General features: G+C 41.9%; 3 protein-coding genes across 3 annotated transcripts; 1 reads left to right on the top strand and 2 right to left on the bottom strand.

Moving 5' to 3' along the window:
- Positions 1-950: 950 nt before the first annotated feature.
- LOC310781210 (hemoglobin subunit beta-2-like) lies at positions 951-2,014 on the bottom strand (the record flags this gene model as incomplete). Its single annotated transcript, XM_083641768.1, has 3 exons — positions 951-1,079; positions 1,512-1,734; positions 1,923-2,014. The coding sequence occupies 3 exons, from the start codon at positions 2,012-2,014 to the stop codon at positions 951-953; spliced, it is 444 nt and encodes a 147-aa protein (XP_083497894.1).
- A 1,844-nt stretch (positions 2,015-3,858) lies between these two features.
- On the bottom strand, positions 3,859-4,992 carry LOC310780886 (hemoglobin subunit alpha-2-like; the record flags this gene model as incomplete). Its single annotated transcript, XM_083641400.1, has 3 exons — positions 3,859-3,987; positions 4,595-4,802; positions 4,898-4,992. 3 exons carry the CDS (start codon positions 4,990-4,992, stop codon positions 3,859-3,861), a joined length of 432 nt encoding a protein of 143 aa, XP_083497526.1.
- A 1,164-nt stretch (positions 4,993-6,156) lies between these two features.
- Positions 6,157-17,924, top strand: pnkd (PNKD metallo-beta-lactamase domain containing; the record flags this gene model as incomplete). The annotated part of the gene is made up of 9 exons (XM_083641013.1): positions 6,157-6,299; positions 6,619-6,734; positions 7,075-7,187; positions 9,400-9,458; positions 10,143-10,235; positions 11,947-12,110; positions 13,118-13,204; positions 13,328-13,443; positions 15,828-17,924. 9 exons carry the CDS (start codon positions 6,157-6,159, stop codon positions 15,999-16,001), a joined length of 1,065 nt encoding a protein of 354 aa, XP_083497139.1. The 3' UTR covers positions 16,002-17,924.
- Positions 17,925-18,437: the final 513 nt, after the last annotated feature.

Raw genomic sequence — 18,437 nt, 5'->3', positions numbered from 1 at the left:
ATCATTATTTATTTTAATGTGAACTATGACCAATTAAAAGTAATGTACTTTACATCTTTGTATTTATTCTATTAATTTGTGTATGGGGGCGGGGGGACGTCGAGGGTAGGCCATTCACCGATTCCCCCCCAAAATCTCCCTCTTTTTCACAGCCCAATGTTGACAGGTATGGTTTTAATGTTAATTGGCTTTTTCCAAACAATTTGCCTACTTCATTAGATAGCCTATACTACTATACATTCAGCAGTGTTTTATTCTCTAGAACAGGGATTTTCAAAGTCCAAGACTGTGGGCCTCCCCTCAGATGCTGACACTTGAACAGAGCCCCCCTCCCCATCATGATTATGTTATTTGATCCCATTGCTACTCAACAATTGAGCCAAGACAACCTGGTATTGCTGTTGACATACTTGAGACTATCCCAAATAAAAAATGACTGTCTGAAGGCATATTATTTTCTGACTCTGGGAAAGTGGGAAAAACATTCAAATTCCCCAAAATGACTGTGTATGTCTAAACTAAACCAAGCCACACACATTTAGGCTATTCTATGTGATCTCCTTTTGATAACTAATGGAATGTTTTTTTTTCACTTCCATTCACTGAGCCTCCCTGAAACTGTTAGGAGCCCCCCTGGGGAGGCCCGCCTCCCACTTTGAAAACCCCTACTCTAGATATAGGCCCAATGACATGATTCTGCAGGTCATAATAAGTCGAAAATGAAACTTTTTATATTATTATTATTATTATTCCTTTGATCAGTTTTCTAGCTAGCAATTTTAAAATGCAGGCCCAAATAAATATTGTCATATTACCTTAATTACATGGATAATCAAAGACAAACAAGGTGCAGTATGCTGACTTTTTTTTATTTGCTTGTGAGACATGGGATAGAACCAACAGGAGCCTCTACAAAAATTGTCAGCGTGATCGTCCTCTGAGATGACTCTCTAGTGGTACTGCCTTCCCAGGGCGCTAACCACCACGACCATGAACTTCTGGAAACATGCCTGGACATCAGCAGTGAAAAAGGTGCCCAACTGTTTGGCAAGCTCGATGGTCAGACAGTCTGAAAACAGCTGAAAACAACAGAGAAAAATATTTTTAATATGCATAACTTTTAATATGCATAACATCATGTCCTTACCTTAACCATCTAAATCAGATAAATAATAGCATAGCAAAATAGCCAAAAATGCTCAAAGGCCTGAAGTAACAAGATACTAGGCTGTATGTAAATTGGTCTGAGAAGGCATTTATTGTCAGATTGAATGGGTTGATTTGTAATGTATAGGCTTTTTTGCCTAATTATTGATTGATTGATTGATTGATTGATTGATTGATTGATTGATTGATTGATTGATTGATTGAGAAGATTTAGGCTATTTCAAACAGTTAAAACAATACATAAAACAAATAGGCTACGTAAAAAAAACAGGAATAAAACCAATAAATAACAACCAAGAAAATAAGTCATAAGTAATTATCGGAGATATGTATATAGGCTATACCCTGAAGTTGTCAGGGTCCACATGAAGTTTCTCAGAATGTAGCACGCTCAGCTCAGCATAGGTGTTCTTGATGTTGTCCATGTTCTTCATAGCCCGGTCCAGACCGTGCACGATAACCTTCCCGTGGGCGGCCACCATTGGGTTTACACTAATGGCTGCGGCATTGTAGAGGTTTCCAAAGTTGCCAAAATACCTCTGAGTCCAGGGGTAGACGACCAGGCACCTATAGGAAACAAAGAAAAGAGGATTAAATCGAGACATGGGGTCCGTGCGGGGAAATGCACAAACATAGCCTGCAGTCTTGTGCGTAATTACGCACAGACATTACGCATAATAATGAACCAGGTATGGCTCACGGTCTGTCGAGCTTGTCATTGCACTCTTTTCAGTAAATAGACAACAGCAACTCACCTGGAAAGAGCTGCAGGGCCCACGATCTCGTAGTCCAACTTGGAAAAGATGTCCTGGATGGTGGTGCGCTCGATATCTGTCCACTCGACCATTTTGCTGGCTCGTTTTGTTTACAAGAGTTCTTTCTGGGGTCAAAAGATCCTGTGTCTGACCTTTTATAGCAGCAATACCCCTCCCAAAAGTCAGCGATTGGATAGGCTATAGCCAGGGTGGTGGGCTGTTGACTCGATGCTACAATAAATATGATAAGGAAATTATGTTTCTGGATGCTTCGATGGGTTCTGCGTGTGGCACACATTGTTATTAATAATAATAATTATTATTATTATTATTATTATTATTATTATTTCATTTTCGACGTATTATGACCTGCAGAAACGGGTCATTAGGCCTATGAGAATAAAACACTGCTGAATGTAGGCTATAGAGGCTATAGGCCATAACATGGTATCTAAGGGAGTAGGCAAATTGTTTGGAAAGGGCCACACTTAACATTAAAAGTAGCCTATTTTTTAATTTGGCAATAGGCGAATGAGCCTATTGCACTTAGCACTTAGCACAGCCTTTTCAATTCAACAATCGACATCAATAATAATACAATGTATTATTATTATTATTATTATTATTATTATTATTATTATCATCATCATCATCATCACCATCATCATCATCACCATCATCATCATCATATGATCATAATCATCATCATTATGATCATGATCATCATCACCATCATTGTGATCAGCATCATCATCATCATCATATGATCATCATCATCACCATTATTGATATTAAATATTGATTTAACCCTAACCCTAACCCTAACTAAATACAAGAAAAAAGTAAAAAAAAAACAAATTGAGATAAAAGAATAGATTTAAGGGTAAAAAAGGGTAAAAGGGTACACATGTACCTTGGGTAATACCTACTTTCATGTTCTGAATTATCTCTATATAAATTATTTGGTTTATATTAGGTAAATTAATTTGAAATAATTGCTTCCTTTATAAGCCCCTGTGACCTGGAAGCTAATGCCACGCTTTAGGCCAGTAGTTCAAGTGGGGTTTGCAAAAAGGGACAACATTTTCACTAATCCCATCATGTAACTCAATGATACATGACTATTTTGGTCATGGGTTTCATACACCTTCTGTAGCCTAAAAGCAAAAATCGTATCAGATGGGGATCCTGGGACAAAGTCTTGGGGGTCCGTGGCCTAATTTGTGTCAGTTTAGGGGTCAGTGAAAAAGTTTGAGAACCACTGGCCTATAAGCTGATTTACACGAAAGGTTTTTGTTCCTTCCACTTGATATAGTCATGATCGGCATTATTATTGAACTCCCACTGATATAGGCCTACATACACTACCAGTCCAAAGTTTCGACACACCTCTGAAATACTGTTTTTCATTATCTTAAATCCATTTGGATCTAAAGGCAAATAAATCTGAAGTTGATGCTTATTCATTACTTTGCAAAGCCAAAGGCAAAGTGCGACTATACTTTAAGAATCTAAAATATTGTGTTTTGGTCAATTCCATTTATTTCACAGTTTTGATGTGTCTTTACTATTATTCTAAAATGTGGAAAAAAAATAGTATAAATAATGAAAAATGGGGCCTGTCAAAACTTTTGACTGTCTGGTAGCATAGTAAAAGCTAATTATTACAACAATGAATAAACCTAGATAATTTTGTCTCGATTTTCTAACAATGTGCCCATGTGCAATGCACAAACAACATTTTAGATGTAATTTTAATCAAGTGTGTGATATTTAATTTTTGAATTCCATTCTGATCAACCGTCTTGTGACTTTTGATCTTCTAGCCAACACCTTTAAGAGAAATTCACTCAGCCATCATTTATTTTGCAGATTTATTAATCAGAGCAACAGAGCGGGTCAGAGGTCATGCTGCTGTCCGTCTTGTTGCAGGTTATTATCTGTATCTCTCCGACAGAGCCAGAGACAGTGCGCACAGGAACTTGTCAACAGACACATGAGCATCAGGAGTGAAGTCATCTGGGAACCTCATGGCCAGAACCACCATGATGCAGTGGGAGATGATCTGTGAAAGGAGGATAAACACTTTATTAAATATTAGGCTACATGTTATTTATTTCAAGTAGCTTGGGGTCTTGTTCTCGAGTGAGGGAACAGTGGGGCAGGAGATGGGCCGGAGAATCGGAGCAGCGGGAGCGCTATTGCGTTCGCTTTACCACACCGTTGTGACGAAAAGAGAGCTGAGCCAGAAGGCAAAGCTCTCGCCTCGATCTACCTGTCGGTCTTCATTCCTACCCTCACCTATGGTCATGAAGGATGGGTCATGAACGAAAGAACAAGATCGCAGATACAAGCGACCGAAATGGGTTTTCTCAGGAGGGTGGCTGGCATCTCCCTTAGTTCTTAGGGACAAGATGAGAACCTCAGTCATCCGTGAGGGACTTGGAGTAGAGCCGCTGCTCCTTCGCATATTTATTTATTTGTTTGTTTGTTTGTTTGTTTGTTTGTTTGTTTGTTAGATAATTACACATTCAAAACATTCTACTCTGTACATGAGGGAAGAGAAAATTATAGTGGAATTAAACTCAAGGAAGGAAACAATTTGAAAACATAGGTTATAGGCCTGTAGGCCTATTTTCTATGGATTGCTTTGTCTTTCCAGGCCAGCCTACCTTGAAGTTAGCAGGGTCCACTCTCAGCTGGAAGGCGTGCTTCTCACTGAGGGTGAGCAGACCTGCAGTCAGGTCATCGATTTTGCCCACAGCATCTCCGATTCCCATCAACACGGTCTTCCCATGCTTCTTCACCGGGCCAGAGCCGGGGGCCAGGCTTTTCCAGTGGGAGAAATAAGTCTTGGTTTGCGGGTAGACAACCAGCATCCTAGAAAAAAACACACAATAAACACAATAAAAGAATAGGCTGCTGCTATATATATTTCATATGAAGCTTCAAATCAGTTAGTCATTCCAAACTACCTGGACAGAGCATCGTTGCCGACATCCTCTGCCTGTCCAACCACCTTGGCCCAGAAGGTCTTGACCGTCGCCTTGTCCTTAGCAGAGAGACTCATCTTCTTGCCTGTTTTCAGAGATACAGTAGATGCTGAAGCACAAATTTAGTGATCAGCCTAAGCCGTGGGGCTTTTATAGGCATGAGATAGGGCACACCCGGGCCCCCTCCGACGTAGGCCGACTCACCCAACTCCTATGCAATTTGGAAGCATGTGGGCATGAGATTATTTTTGTTTTCTAAAATCTGCATGTCCACGTCACACGTCACTTAGGGTCACTTATATAAAACAGGGTCAGTTAGGGTCACATAGCCTACTATAGATATCCTAAATTAATTTAATTGCCAAGTATTGTCAGTGCGCAATAGGCCTTGTCTGGCTATTGGCTCTCTGCAAACCTCTTTCAAATGTTCTAGTGTCAAAAAGAATGAAAAATAAAATGAAATAAAAAATAGCCTACATTTGATATCCTTATTATTCTCAGCCATATAATTAAGGTTCACACACGACAGCTAAGACATTTTCTGAAACTTTATATGGCGTCTAAATCAATATAACCTGATTTAAAATCCAGGCTCTGCAATGAATCAATATTAAAATATTTGGTTATCAGTTGATACCAGGGCCACTGTGGCCCTACAGTATATCAATTAATTGGCGGATGAAGGGTTCCTTGGCTAACATTTTCTTGGCATGCTGTAGATTACTGAGTGAGTGGTGCTGCTTGATAAGGCCATGCAGGATCTGCCTTATCAGCATCACCACACATCAGTCTAAAGTAGGCCCAACATTTTAGCCTTAAATGAACTCACGGACATGGTCACCACGATTCCTCTACCCTTGATGACGTGCCAGCTGGGGCAGATATTTAATTAATTCATTGGGGTTGTAGACGTGCATGGGCTACATTTGGAGAGACACTGTCAGTCAGAAAGCACCATAATGGACTGATAACCTAAGTAAGCGCTGAGGAAAAAGATTGATGACACAACCTGGCTAGGCTGGCTTGATTCCACATTCCTGAGTCCCCATATGCCAACTGGCATGAACTTGTGCACGAGATAAAAGTAAATATTGAAGCCGTTAATAACTTTCTTGAGGTAGAATTCAGTTTAACATCAATTATATTATGCAAGGGGGGGGATCTGTTGACACTGCGTAATATAACGTAATCGCGGCTCCTCCCCCTTTGAATACATCCATGCTCCTCCCTGCCTTGCAGCCATGGCGCTTCCTGACTGGTTGGTAACGCTGGTCGCCACTGCATGCCTCTGCTGCGTTGTTTTCCTATGTCTCCGCTTCAGATCAGGGAAAAAGCTGTTGTCCAAGATAATGGCCCGCACGGAGAAGCCGCTGTTTCGAATTGCGTGAGTAAAATGCTAACAGCAATGAAAGACACAAGAGATTTGTTGTCATTGCGGTGAAAGCATAACGTTAGCTTAGCATCCTCTAGCTCTCGTATGGAGAGAACGTCCAACCTCGATACAAAATATCTATCTGGTGGTATTTGGCCTGGTCGATAACGTTAATGAACATGAATGGTGCTGTCATTACGTTCTGTTCATACTAGACAAACTCAGAGCTGCAGCCTACTCGCTAACTTGGCTAACGCTAGTCAGTAGCCACTTCCTTTAGCTAAGTTAATATGACAAGTGAACATTACCCAGTCATTTGAATTGATTTCAGGTACACGCTGTACACACGGACTAGATTTGGCTACATGTACTACAAGAGGCAAATGAGGAAAGCCCGCGACCAGTACCCCTCTGGACATTCCACGACTCAGCCCATGGAGTTCAATGGTATGCCACAGAATACAGCCATCTATGGTCATATAGTCTAAAGTCTTTGGTTATTGTGGGGAGATATTATTGGGTAAGATACAGAGAGCAGCAGACAAGACAGTACATGCTGACACACATTGGTACAGTACAGGACAGGATGACAGACTAATAGCAGTCCAGTAGTACTGACACACATGGACATACAACAGAACTTTAACATAGTACTCTTCTACATTGTAGACTCTACCCCGTCACTAGAGGACACAGTGCAAGGGGGCAATGCTAGGGACATAGGGTTTGAATTCTACATCTGTACCGTCACCATTCAAACAGAAAACCTTTCTTTCTCTGCCAACAGGCATCAAAATAATTCCCATTTCGGTGTTGTCCGACAACTACAGCTATCTTGTGATTGACACGGCTTCCAGTGTCGCGGTGGTTGTAGACCCTGCAGACCCACAAGCGGTTCAGGTGAATGCTTTTACTTTCATTCAAATAATGGCTCTTTGGCTCTTGCCAAAGATGTTATCCTATAACTAGCAAATGAAAATCAACTTGTGTGTTTATAGGATTCACTTGTACAAACCATTTCATGTCGTAAATCATAAATGAAAAAGATAAACAATTAAAGAACAGTGTAGGTGATACAGGTGTGTGTATGCTGTGTCAATGCTTCCACCCCAAGTGGCACGCTTTGTTACTAGAACAGTGGTTCTCATATTGTTTTGGCTCCAGTTGTTATTATTCCTTTGAATAATACAATAGGTTCTCTCGCTGAATGTGTACAACTCATTTTCCTGTGTAATATGTGCACGATACAGATCAAGAGCTAGGCTAATGATAGTCAGTTTGTTGACACTATAGCAGCTACACAGATAGGATGAAAAGCATGTGGCTAAAAACATGAATGTTAGCCAACCTATGGGCCTTTAGCATGTTATCATTCATGTCTCACCAGGATCTTTAATGTAGCTCGATAGAAAAGACTGAATTTTCTATCAGTCCTCGCCTGTCCTAGCAGCTGTTCTGCCCTTGGGGTCAGTAGCTCCGCTGGCCCATGAATTGAAACATACAAACATAAATATCGCCCCCATACTCAATTTGATATAATATGGGTCCCATTCTTATGGCTTTGCACACAAAAAATAACGTTCTCCTGGAATTAATGGAACTTGATGCTGATCGGTCATGGTGAATCGCCGTGGCTGCAAGCTTCTGAACCCAGTCCAATGTAGGAGTCCATCACTGCCTAGGGAGTCTTGTAGCAGCTGAAATTCAGGGTGACATTTCAGACTAGGGTGGGCTGCCTGTGCCATGCTGCATTTTGGAAATTTGCATATGTGGTCGCAGCTAAATTTGCGAATTCACACTTGTTTAGTAATGTCTGGTATAGAACTGACTGAGAATGGTGTTGTTTTCCACCCACATGCTCTGTAATGACTAAATCAAAGGCACCTGTCTTCTCACAGTTTGCATTAACCTCAATGACAATTTGTGGAGACCGTGAATACCGTTTAAAAATAATCCAGCTTGTGCAGGTGATATACACCATCTTGCTGCAAGAGACAAAAAGGAAATCAAGATGACAAACAAAAACACAACTGAAATGGATAACGGTAACAAAATAAAATATAATATGGAGGAAAGTGGCAGAACAAATACAAAGTGAGCTGTAGCATGACTTCATAATACATCGGACTTCTCATATTGCAGAAGACACCGAGTTGAACAGGACGTTACAGTGCAGGTACTACAAGTACAAGGTTAAGGGCCTAGCTCATGGTATACACAATGTGTATACCATGAGCTAGGCCCTTAACATTGTACTTGTCATGGTATACACAATATGTATACCATGAGCTAGGCCCTTAACATTGTACTTGTAGTACCTGCACTGTAACGTCCTGTGTCTGTACTGTAGTACATACACAAGGGCAATGACGTTGTTTTCAGCAAACTACTACAGTCTGTACAGAAGCAGGAGAAGAAAGTAGTGAGAGAGAGCATTGTATACCCTGCCTGTATACAATAGACTGATAGTACTGTAGGCATGAACAAAAAGAAAGCAGCATTGAGAGAGCACCCACACAGAGCACCCTCTCTGGTTTCCCCTGTTAGCAATCACTTTTTCTGTGTAAAAGGAAAAATCTGCACTAAAAGACAAAGAAGTTGCTGTTAACTAGGTCTACATTTTGTTGGTTAGCTCATTTGTCACACTTGAACTTCCCAAACCTAGTTAGTCATTAGCTACTACTAGCATGTTAGGATAACTTAAAACATGAAATCAATATGAAATTATTACGTGCATAAATGTATCATCTAGTCCTGCTGTAAAAAAAAACAAGAAAGAAACAAGAACCTTTTTCATAATGTTTTCATGTTTATGTAATGACTTTGTTTAAACATTCTATATATCAGTATTTCATGATTGAAATATGGGGTATAGCATCATTCCAAATATAGCCCATTAAAATATGGCAACCATACTGTCAATTTCAGCAAGCAAAAGCTGAAAGTTAGCGTTGGACCATGGTCTAATTCCCTTTCAGTGTCCACGATCTCAGTATTTTCCACCTGGATTAGGCTCTTTTTTTAACATTGCTTTGAATCAGCTGCTGTGAAACTGATGATTGAACATAGGTGTGATGGCAGAAGGTCTGAACAACACTCTCTAACTCTGCAGGCCGTCCTCAAGGAAGAAGGGGTGATGTTAGAAGCAATCCTCTGTACACACAAACACTGGTGAGAAGAGTCCTATTCTAATGTGGAGTCAGAAAGTGTAATGTCTCGTATGTCCACCAGACTGTCTTTATGGCAGTGATGTATTACTCCAGTCCTCTGGACTCAGACTTGTTAATTGTCTGATAAAGTTTTTTTTTTTTTTTTTTACATAGGCTCTAATAATTTGGCATAAGATATTGATACCTATAGTGACATTATTCAATTTGGTGCAAGGCCAGGCACCTGTGTTCCACCTACATGCATTGCAGATTGAAGCACATGTTCAAGTAACTCCTGACTCAGACTGACTCGCACTCAGGTAATGGGGACTTCACTCGGACTCTTCTTTGCTGACTCGGAATACACCCTTTTCACGGGGGCCATTTTGTGTAGAAAGGGCAGGGTAACACAGGTGGAAGCAAAACACTCATGAGGGTTTCCGACTTCCTTTTGATTGGAAGTTGGAAACCCTCATTACTAAATGGACTAAATCATCATAAAGGGTCTATAGGACTCAGACTCTAACACTGGGGACTTTAGGCTCGACTCAGACTCGAGATATCGTGACTTGACTACAACACTGCTTTATGGATAATAAACTCATGGGGGTGGGGCTAAATACCCTAAGTATGGGAGATAAAGTACATGCATGCATTAGGTTCTCATACACTTGCTCCTATTTATGCTTTTTTGTTATAATTACAGGGATCACAGTGGGGGAAACAAGGCACTGAAACGGCTCCACACCTCCTGTCGGGTTTATGGAAATGCAACTGATAACATCCCTGGCCTCACACAGTAAGTGACCAGCAGCTGATAACATCCCTGGCCTCACACAGAAAAGGCGCTGACAAGGTTCTGCGCAGCCTCGACTTGGAGCCTTGCCGCCGCCGAGCAGCGACAGCGAGACATGTGCATACTCGAACGTAACTCGGCGCGTTGGCTGCGGTACACGTCCAAAACACTAGGTGGCTTGTGGTACACTTATGTCCGTTACATATGACGTTATCGCGTCGTTTACCAAGAACCTGCAATCAGGTTGGTGGGGGGACATTTTATTGTCCCTCTATTTCCAAACTCATTTCGGTGAGCCTGCAGAAGGCTTTGCTAGATGAGGGACAAGCACTGTTAAATGAGGAAATGGCATTTCCTCATTCCTCACAATAAGTACATCAGCGGATATGTGCGCGGCCCAAGGCAACGACCAATCACAGCTCTCGTGCTGGTCACGTCACGTCCGCGTTGACGCCACGGAGTCACATTTTCGAGGAGCTGCATGCACCCTCCGCCGAGCTGCGCCGATAGGATGGCCAGCTGCGGCGACCCCCTCGGCGCAGTCAGCGCCGGCGATTTCGCTTGAGCATAATTTTTGCGCTTAAGTGACCAGCAGCTGATAACATCCCTGGCCTCACACAGTAAGTGACCAGCAGCAGGGTGGCAGCCAAGTGCTTCCCATACAATGACTTTGATTGGACCAAATCCCATCTTGTTCTCTCTGTCAGCACTTCGTGTCCCGCTGAAAACAGGGGTTGACTTAACAGGTACCATCACTGTAAACTCTGTCATTCTGTGGTCAATTCTGTTCAGTCAAATGTCTTACTAAATGTCTTACTATGAAGAATGGACATCATCATTCATATCAGTTTGGGTGTGTCAGACTTGCCCATAGCTGTCCAGAATTGGATGCCTGGACCCTAAACTGTTCCCAGAAATCCTGCTGGGTAACCAACCGGTCATTAAACATGTTAATATTTTACCAACCCAGCTGGTCTGTAATGACTTATAGCCAAGGGGCAACCTCGGTTCTGAAAAGTGAAGCCAATGTGGAAGTCCCTTAAACCTGCATTCTTTCTAATGGCCTCCACTGGCTCCAAAAATAAACCAGATTGTATGGAGGGCAATGGGGAAACGAACCTACTTCTCACTTGATTTATGACCTCAGTAAACACTTTGCTAATACTGTAATGAGTTGATGGTCTCAATCGCTAGTTTCAAGGCTTCTTCAATACAGCATGATGTCCATTTAGCAAATTATGGTCCCATTTTGAGTAAAATAGATGATGAAACAGACTATGTTTTGGAGCGTGATTGACAGGTTGCCTGTCCAGTGATTGCGCAGCTTGCCGATCGTGGACCAATAGCAGCTGGCTCTGCGGGAAACCAGGGCCTGGCGCTAGCTGCTTCTGGCTCCAAACAACCAAGAAAGCGACGGTCAAAATGCCAAAGTCGAGACTTCAAAACGGGTGTCCACAAGCCAATGGGTGACGTCATGGTGGCTATGTCCATAGAATGCTTGTCGATTGCATTCAGTGACCACGCCCACAGCAGTTTTATTTGGGGAAACAGATCTCAATTACTGGGGATGGGACGCTCTTCCCTGTTGCAGCCTGTTTTAGGCTGATGCACATGAAAAAACAAACCGCACTCCATTCATTGACACTAGACCAGAACCCATGATCGAGTCTGATGATGGCTGAAGGCACTGAAAAGTCTTTCTCTCTGTTGTCAGCCCCCTCTCACACAAGGACTCGGTGACAGTAGGCCGCATGCACTTCAAAGCCCTGTTCACTCCCGGACACACCGTGGGTCACATGATCTACCTCCTGGATGGCCAGGACGTCGGCGCCCCCTGCAGTCTCTTCTCTGGGGACCTGGTGTTCCTGTCTGGATGTGGTGAGGACAGCATCGTTACATACAGTACATGATCTGATCTGAACCACATGTTCTCACACCTGCAGCTCCCATCTGCCTTTTCATTGAAAGGAATAAGTTCAGAGTCAGACAGCTTCTTTTGATGCTTGAGCCATTGTGGAGCAGGCCGCTTGATGTCATTTTATTGAAACTAACAAGAGTATTAAAAAGTTTAAACCGCTTATACACACTCACACACCACCTGGCTCTCCATTAGGTATTATTTGCTGGGCTTTATCAAGACATTGCCTTTTCTACAGAGCTGATTGGCCCAGTCACCCAGAGCAGAGGATATCCGTTTGTCTGACGTGAAACAATACCAGAAGAAATAACTGAAATAACTCCAGTTTCAACCCAATCAAAGCCCCAAAAATTGCCTTCATTTCACTCAGTGAAATTTCGCCGTTGATATGCACTGTTGTATTGAGTGGATAGTGTTAGAAAAATATTATTGACGTGCGAATAAATCACACTAATAAATTGCTCTTATTGTGTTAAGGCCTTTACTTATTGTTATTTTGATTGTATGCAAGACAGTTTCCCATAGGAGCAATAAATACTTCAATTACAGGGTATCTTTCAAAGGGCCCTTTAAAAAATCTGAAAAGTCTTCAAATATGAGATCTAAATTTAAGAACTTGAAAAGTGGAGGTCTTAGAGGTCATTTTCCCCCACCATGGTATGACAGGTTTCTTTGTGATTTTAAATGAGTACTGAACTGGGTTCATAGTACAATATGCATCTGTTTGACTAAACTCAATTATCTTGTCCTTTTTTTAAATATTGTGCTTATTTATCATTTCATAAAGTTTATTAGCTGTGTTCAAAAGGTCCTAAATGTCTTGCATTTGGCCTTCTGAAAGCTGCAGATAACCTGAATTAAATACAGAACTACTTGCATCAAAACATTCAGTTTAAAGTTGGCATAAAGTTGGCATTGAGTTGAGTAAAGTCTGTTGTTGTAACATGGCCTCTTCTTGTCGTTTTAGGGAGGATGTTTGAAGGCAGCGCCACAACAATGCTGTCATCTCTAGACACAGTTGGCTCCTTAAGTGATGATACACTATTATGGCCTGGTAGGAAAATCACCTGTCTCTCGAAGCATCATGCCTAACCGAATGTACTGCACTGTACTTTGTGCGTGTGGGCAATGCGTGTTATTTTCCTTCTGCGTGTGTGTGAACCGCCTCTCCCCTCAGGTCATGAGTATGCAGAGGACAACTTGCTGTTCGCCGGCGAGCTTGAGCCACGCAACGCTGCCAGGGAGAACAAGAACCAGTGGGTGCAGCAGCAGCGGGGGCAGAAGCTGTGCACGGTGAGAAGAAGCACACCTCGCCATCGTTATGCTCCTCCAGCGCCATCTCACGGGGGATTCGCCTTGTCCAGCACCTGGGAAGGGAAGGAAGGGCTTATCACCCGCTTACAGCATATGTGTTGTCAAACGCCAGAGCGCTCCCTTCCTCTTTCAGGGCCTCTGTCCCCCCAAAAATGACTCCTTGTGTCGTTTGTACAAGCAGCGTTTACGTTTCAGAATTGAGCAACCTCTAGCGGTCGTGTAAGTAACGGCAGTCTGCTCACTTGCCTTAAACACCGGAGGGCCGTGTTCAAAATCGGAGCCTTTCCAAAGTCAACATTTCAGCCGTACGCAACGTTTTTGTTTTCTAAACCTAACCCAAACCATAACCCGAACCGAACCTTAACTAAACTGTTTTGGTTGCCTAAACACAACCGCAGCGAAGTTTTCGAATTAACCGCCATTTTGAAATTAACGTTTTCAAATTAACTGACCTTTTCAAATTTAGCGTTGGAAGCGCAACGCTCCTGTGGGTCGTTTTTAGAAGGGAAGGAACAAATGAACTATGTGGTCCTATGGGTTGGGGGACTCTTTGTAATGTTCAGTGTTTAGAGAAGCTGCTATCCAGAATTCAGATTAGATTTTGCCTGTCATTATACAATATGGCAAAACACAGTGACCAAACCAAACAGTTTTTCAAGCTGCACTAAAGGCAGTGTTGCACATTGACGGCTTCAAACGGCAGCAAGAGGTAACTGCCTTTTTTTTTTACTTTAGTACGGAGATCACCAGAGATCTTTAAACAAAATGTCTTAAGGTGCATTCACACCGAGATATTTATTTTTCGCTCTGTTGCTCAAGTCAACCCTTTGGAATCGCTCTGTCGCTCTGTTTAAATCGCTCATCAACAGGCACACGAAATGACGGACATGTGGGGGATATAACGTTACGCAATGTCATGCTGTTTGTCCACTACGAGCCACCGTCATTGTTTACAAGCTAAGCCTATCAGCGTGCTCCTAATGCGAGCTGCATACCGGTAGTACAGACTTCACTTAATGTCAGCTGTCAGCCTGTCAATGCGGTTTGTTGCCACACAATAAACCAGCGGTTTGTTCCAAGCCAGAGTGATCCTTGACTCGCTCTCACACGGCAGCCAATCAGCATTGAACAGCGAGCGACTGATGCCAGCGTATTTTCGCTCGAGTTGGAATATTTCATCTTGAGCGACGAGCGTATTTTCTCCCTATCGCTCTGTCTCTGCCGCTCGGACGCCCAGCGATTATTCTCCCAGGCGAATATACGCTCAATCGCTCGTTTGCATTGACTTTGTATGTAAACTCGACGCCAGCGACAAACTTTAATAGGTCGGTGTGAACGCAGCTTTAGTATGAGGTGGAGGTGTGAGGTTCAGCCAATCATGTCTTCTTAAAGTGTGAGGTGGAGGTGTGAGGTTCAGCCAATCATTTGGGACTCCAGCTTTCTCTGGACGCAGAGGCTCCTTGCTGCTGTTTAGGAGACACGTTTGGTGCTTTCACTCTTAAAGGGACAGTTCACCCAAAATCAAAAATACACATTTTTCCTCTTACCTGTAGTGCTATTTATCCATCTAGTTCAATGGAAGTGGACGGCACTCGGCTTGTGGTGTTCAAAGCACAAAAAACATTAGAAAAACTCGACAGTCTCTTTCCAGCAATCATGACCCAGCTAGCACCTACCGGGTGTAGTTCAGTCAAAAGAAAATTGTTCCTACATGAGACTGCTCACAACAAGGTCTGTGGATTATGTTGAGTAACTGCGTCATGACTTCTGGATGAACTGTCCCTTTAAGTTTCAATTCATCACTTCCTCAGCATGGACAAGATGAACCACCAGTGACCACACTGACACCACAAATTCATTTGGGCAATTGGAGCGGATCTACTGCGTCTCACTTGGGGAGGATGTGATGCACACTTGGTGATTTTTTTTTTTTTTTTTTACAGAAGAACCTTGTCAAATGCAGCTGCTTGCTTTAAGTTCACCCCATTCCCAATTTTAAGATCCCTGGACATTTTTCATTTTAACAAATAATTTAGTATGATGCTAAAGGCCCTCGTTAAATCTAATTTTGATGATCCAAGAATTTAAGCTCCTCCTCCAGTTGCACTCATTGTAAGTCGCTCTGCATGAGAGTCAGCCTAAATGTAAAGATTGATTTATGATGATCTTCTCCACCAGTCACAATCCCAGGAGAACGAGGGCAGAAAAAGCTGCGTCGGTTTGAATTGGCAAGAGCCAGTCTTTAACAACCATTCTGCCTCGAAAAATAAATGACTTGCAAATTGTTGTGATCTCCGGAGAGGGACGTTTATTTTGAGAGGATTTGGCTAGCCATGCTATTTAACACGCACTCCGTTTTCCAGAGTCCCTCTACCATCGGGGAAGAGAAGGCCTACAACCCCTTCCTGCGGATCCACTGCGCTGAGCTGCACGCGGCGCTGGGCCTCCAGCAGCTCCAGGACGAGGACTGGACCCAGTTCCGGGCTCGGGTCCTGGAGGAGCTGCGGAAGCGTAAAGACCTTTACAACAGGAGATAGTACCAGGAGGCCAGCTCACTTGTAGGTACTAGACAACGGTACGGAAGAAGCCAGGTGCATTTGTAGGGCTGGGTATCGTTTTAAAAATCACGATACCAGTACCCTTAAAGTGATACCGATACCAGTAAGAGTACTTCATTCGATACCTTTTTGTTCCAAATTCACTTGATGAATGACCGCGCTCAATGTCACCACCACAGACTATGGGTTGGAGCTGCTGCGGTAGTGGGCCAATCACACGGCGCATTAGATTGAAGAACGATTGCGGTGATTGGCTGAGAGCAAAACCATACAAATAGTAATTTTATTCTCGATGTGTGTACAAAAAGGATCAAATGCAGGTATCGTTTGACTGGAGAAGTTTCGATACTACTTGGTACTGGGTTATTTCGGGTCCATACCTAAAGGTATTGAGTACCGATACCCAGCCCTATGCATTTGTAAAGCAGTGAGTAAGTGAAGTTCTTAGTCTTAGGTACTGTAACTCGTGGTTGAATCTGCTCTGATACATTGGGTAGCATTTGTAAAAGTTAAAGGGGCATTGAATGAGGTTTTTCGACCTCTAGTGGCATCCAGTAGGAATTGCAACAACATTGATAGAACTGATCTACTACTAGACGATTCCCCCACTTCTTGCATCCCTTTACAGTATTACAGAGCTCTTGTAATGGAGACAGTTGCAGATATATTAGTGCTATAGGGCAATACAAAGCTTCGTTATCGCTCCTTTAACATACGTACAAACACAAACAATAATATAGAATGCATGTGTAGCATTCAGTTTCTGTTTTTGACAATAGTAACAACCAGATTCTGGTTTGTGAATGACAGGGTGACGTTAAGTACATGTTCTTTTTCTGTAAAGTCTGCACAGTGCACTGCACACTACATATATATATATTTATTTTGTGGTTATTTCAGCATGTGTGGTACTGTGTACTTACTGCATAGTAAGGGCTTATTTCTTTTGCAATTCCTAAATTGTCAGTAGAATTATTTTTCATTTGTCTGTATTGAAAAAAATATGCTGGCTATATTGGTACACTGGTTTGACATTGCAGTGCTGTTGCGGTACCCCTTCCGAAAGGCTGTGTTTTTGACTGCAATTATTTGTGTAATATATTTGATCTTCATTTCACCGTTAATGACAAAGTTAATTTAACAAATAATAACAATACGATTGTGGTGCACCCTTGGAAGAAATACCCTTCATGTGAATATTTGAGTTAAAGTCGTCGAATGTAGGAGCCATGTTTGTTTCATCTTTAGCTTGAACTGACATTAGTTCTAGAGTGCATCTCAGTGAGTCGACTCTTCTTTAAAGTAATTTGATTGTATGACAGGGATTACTTTTCTTTATAATTGACTTAGGTTAACTTTCACATGACTGTCTATCAAAGGGTTCACTTGCAATACATTATGTTGTAGGAGGTGTAATGTGACTGAATCAATGGCTAGTGAAAGGGATGGATACATGTATTAGCCTACAGAATGGGAATAATGGGACTGTCAGCTATGTTCAGTACCGTAAGTTTATTCATCCAAACAAATTCAGTGGACAGATGGGAATAATTTTGCCTTATTGATGCATCAAATTTGTAATAATCAAGAGAAAAGTGTTGGTGGTGGAATTGCAAGATTTGGCTGTCATTTTCTCTTTTGCAAAACTAATATGAATATGGAATGTGGCACTATGGCACTCCACCCAATGCATGCTGGGATAGGCTCCAGCCCCCTCATGACCCTGAATATGAATAAGCGGGTATGGCAGATGGATGGATGATTTGTGGCTGTCAATTTGTAATCTATAATGTTTTTATATTCATTTAATAGTTTGAAAACAAGATTGTGAATATTATTTTTAATATATTTAATGAAAATAATCTGTTTGATATTTGAGAACAGTTATTTCAATACAATAAACATGGTTATATTGTCCTGCATGTTTGAATATTTCACCTGTTTTTTTGAATGATTACATATGATCTCAATTAGCCTATCGGAAGCTTCTCTAAAGCATGTCGTGATTTTCTGGAATTTTCAAGACCCACTTGAATTGTAATATAGTGAATTATAAGTGCAATAATCTGTAAACAATTGTTGGACAAATTACTCGTCATGCTGTGCACAATGTCGTAACAGACTTGCCAAATTATAGTTTGTTAACATGAATTCTGCAGAGTGGTTGAAAATTAGTTTTTCAATTACAGTACTTCAACCCAAGAGTAAGGCTATGTAAACTTTAAACTTCTGACTTCAACTGTAGCCTAACGTGGTTGCAGAATCCACAGGAATAAACCTTTTAGGTTCTGAGGAGATGAAATGCTCTTCAGATTAAACCATTGCTCCCCTAACAAAACATAGAGTCAGTAGCCTACCCTTGTGATTGTTGGTAAAAATATGATTCTGTTCATTTGATGCCAACTCACATTTTAT

This window comes from Poromitra crassiceps (assembly GCF_964638095.1).
Source record: "Poromitra crassiceps genome assembly, chromosome: 8".
NCBI classification, from domain to species: domain Eukaryota; kingdom Metazoa; phylum Chordata; class Actinopteri; order Beryciformes; family Melamphaidae; genus Poromitra; species Poromitra crassiceps.
Note: the sequence above shows the minus strand (reverse complement) of the source record. Positions and strands in the feature narration are given on the sequence as shown.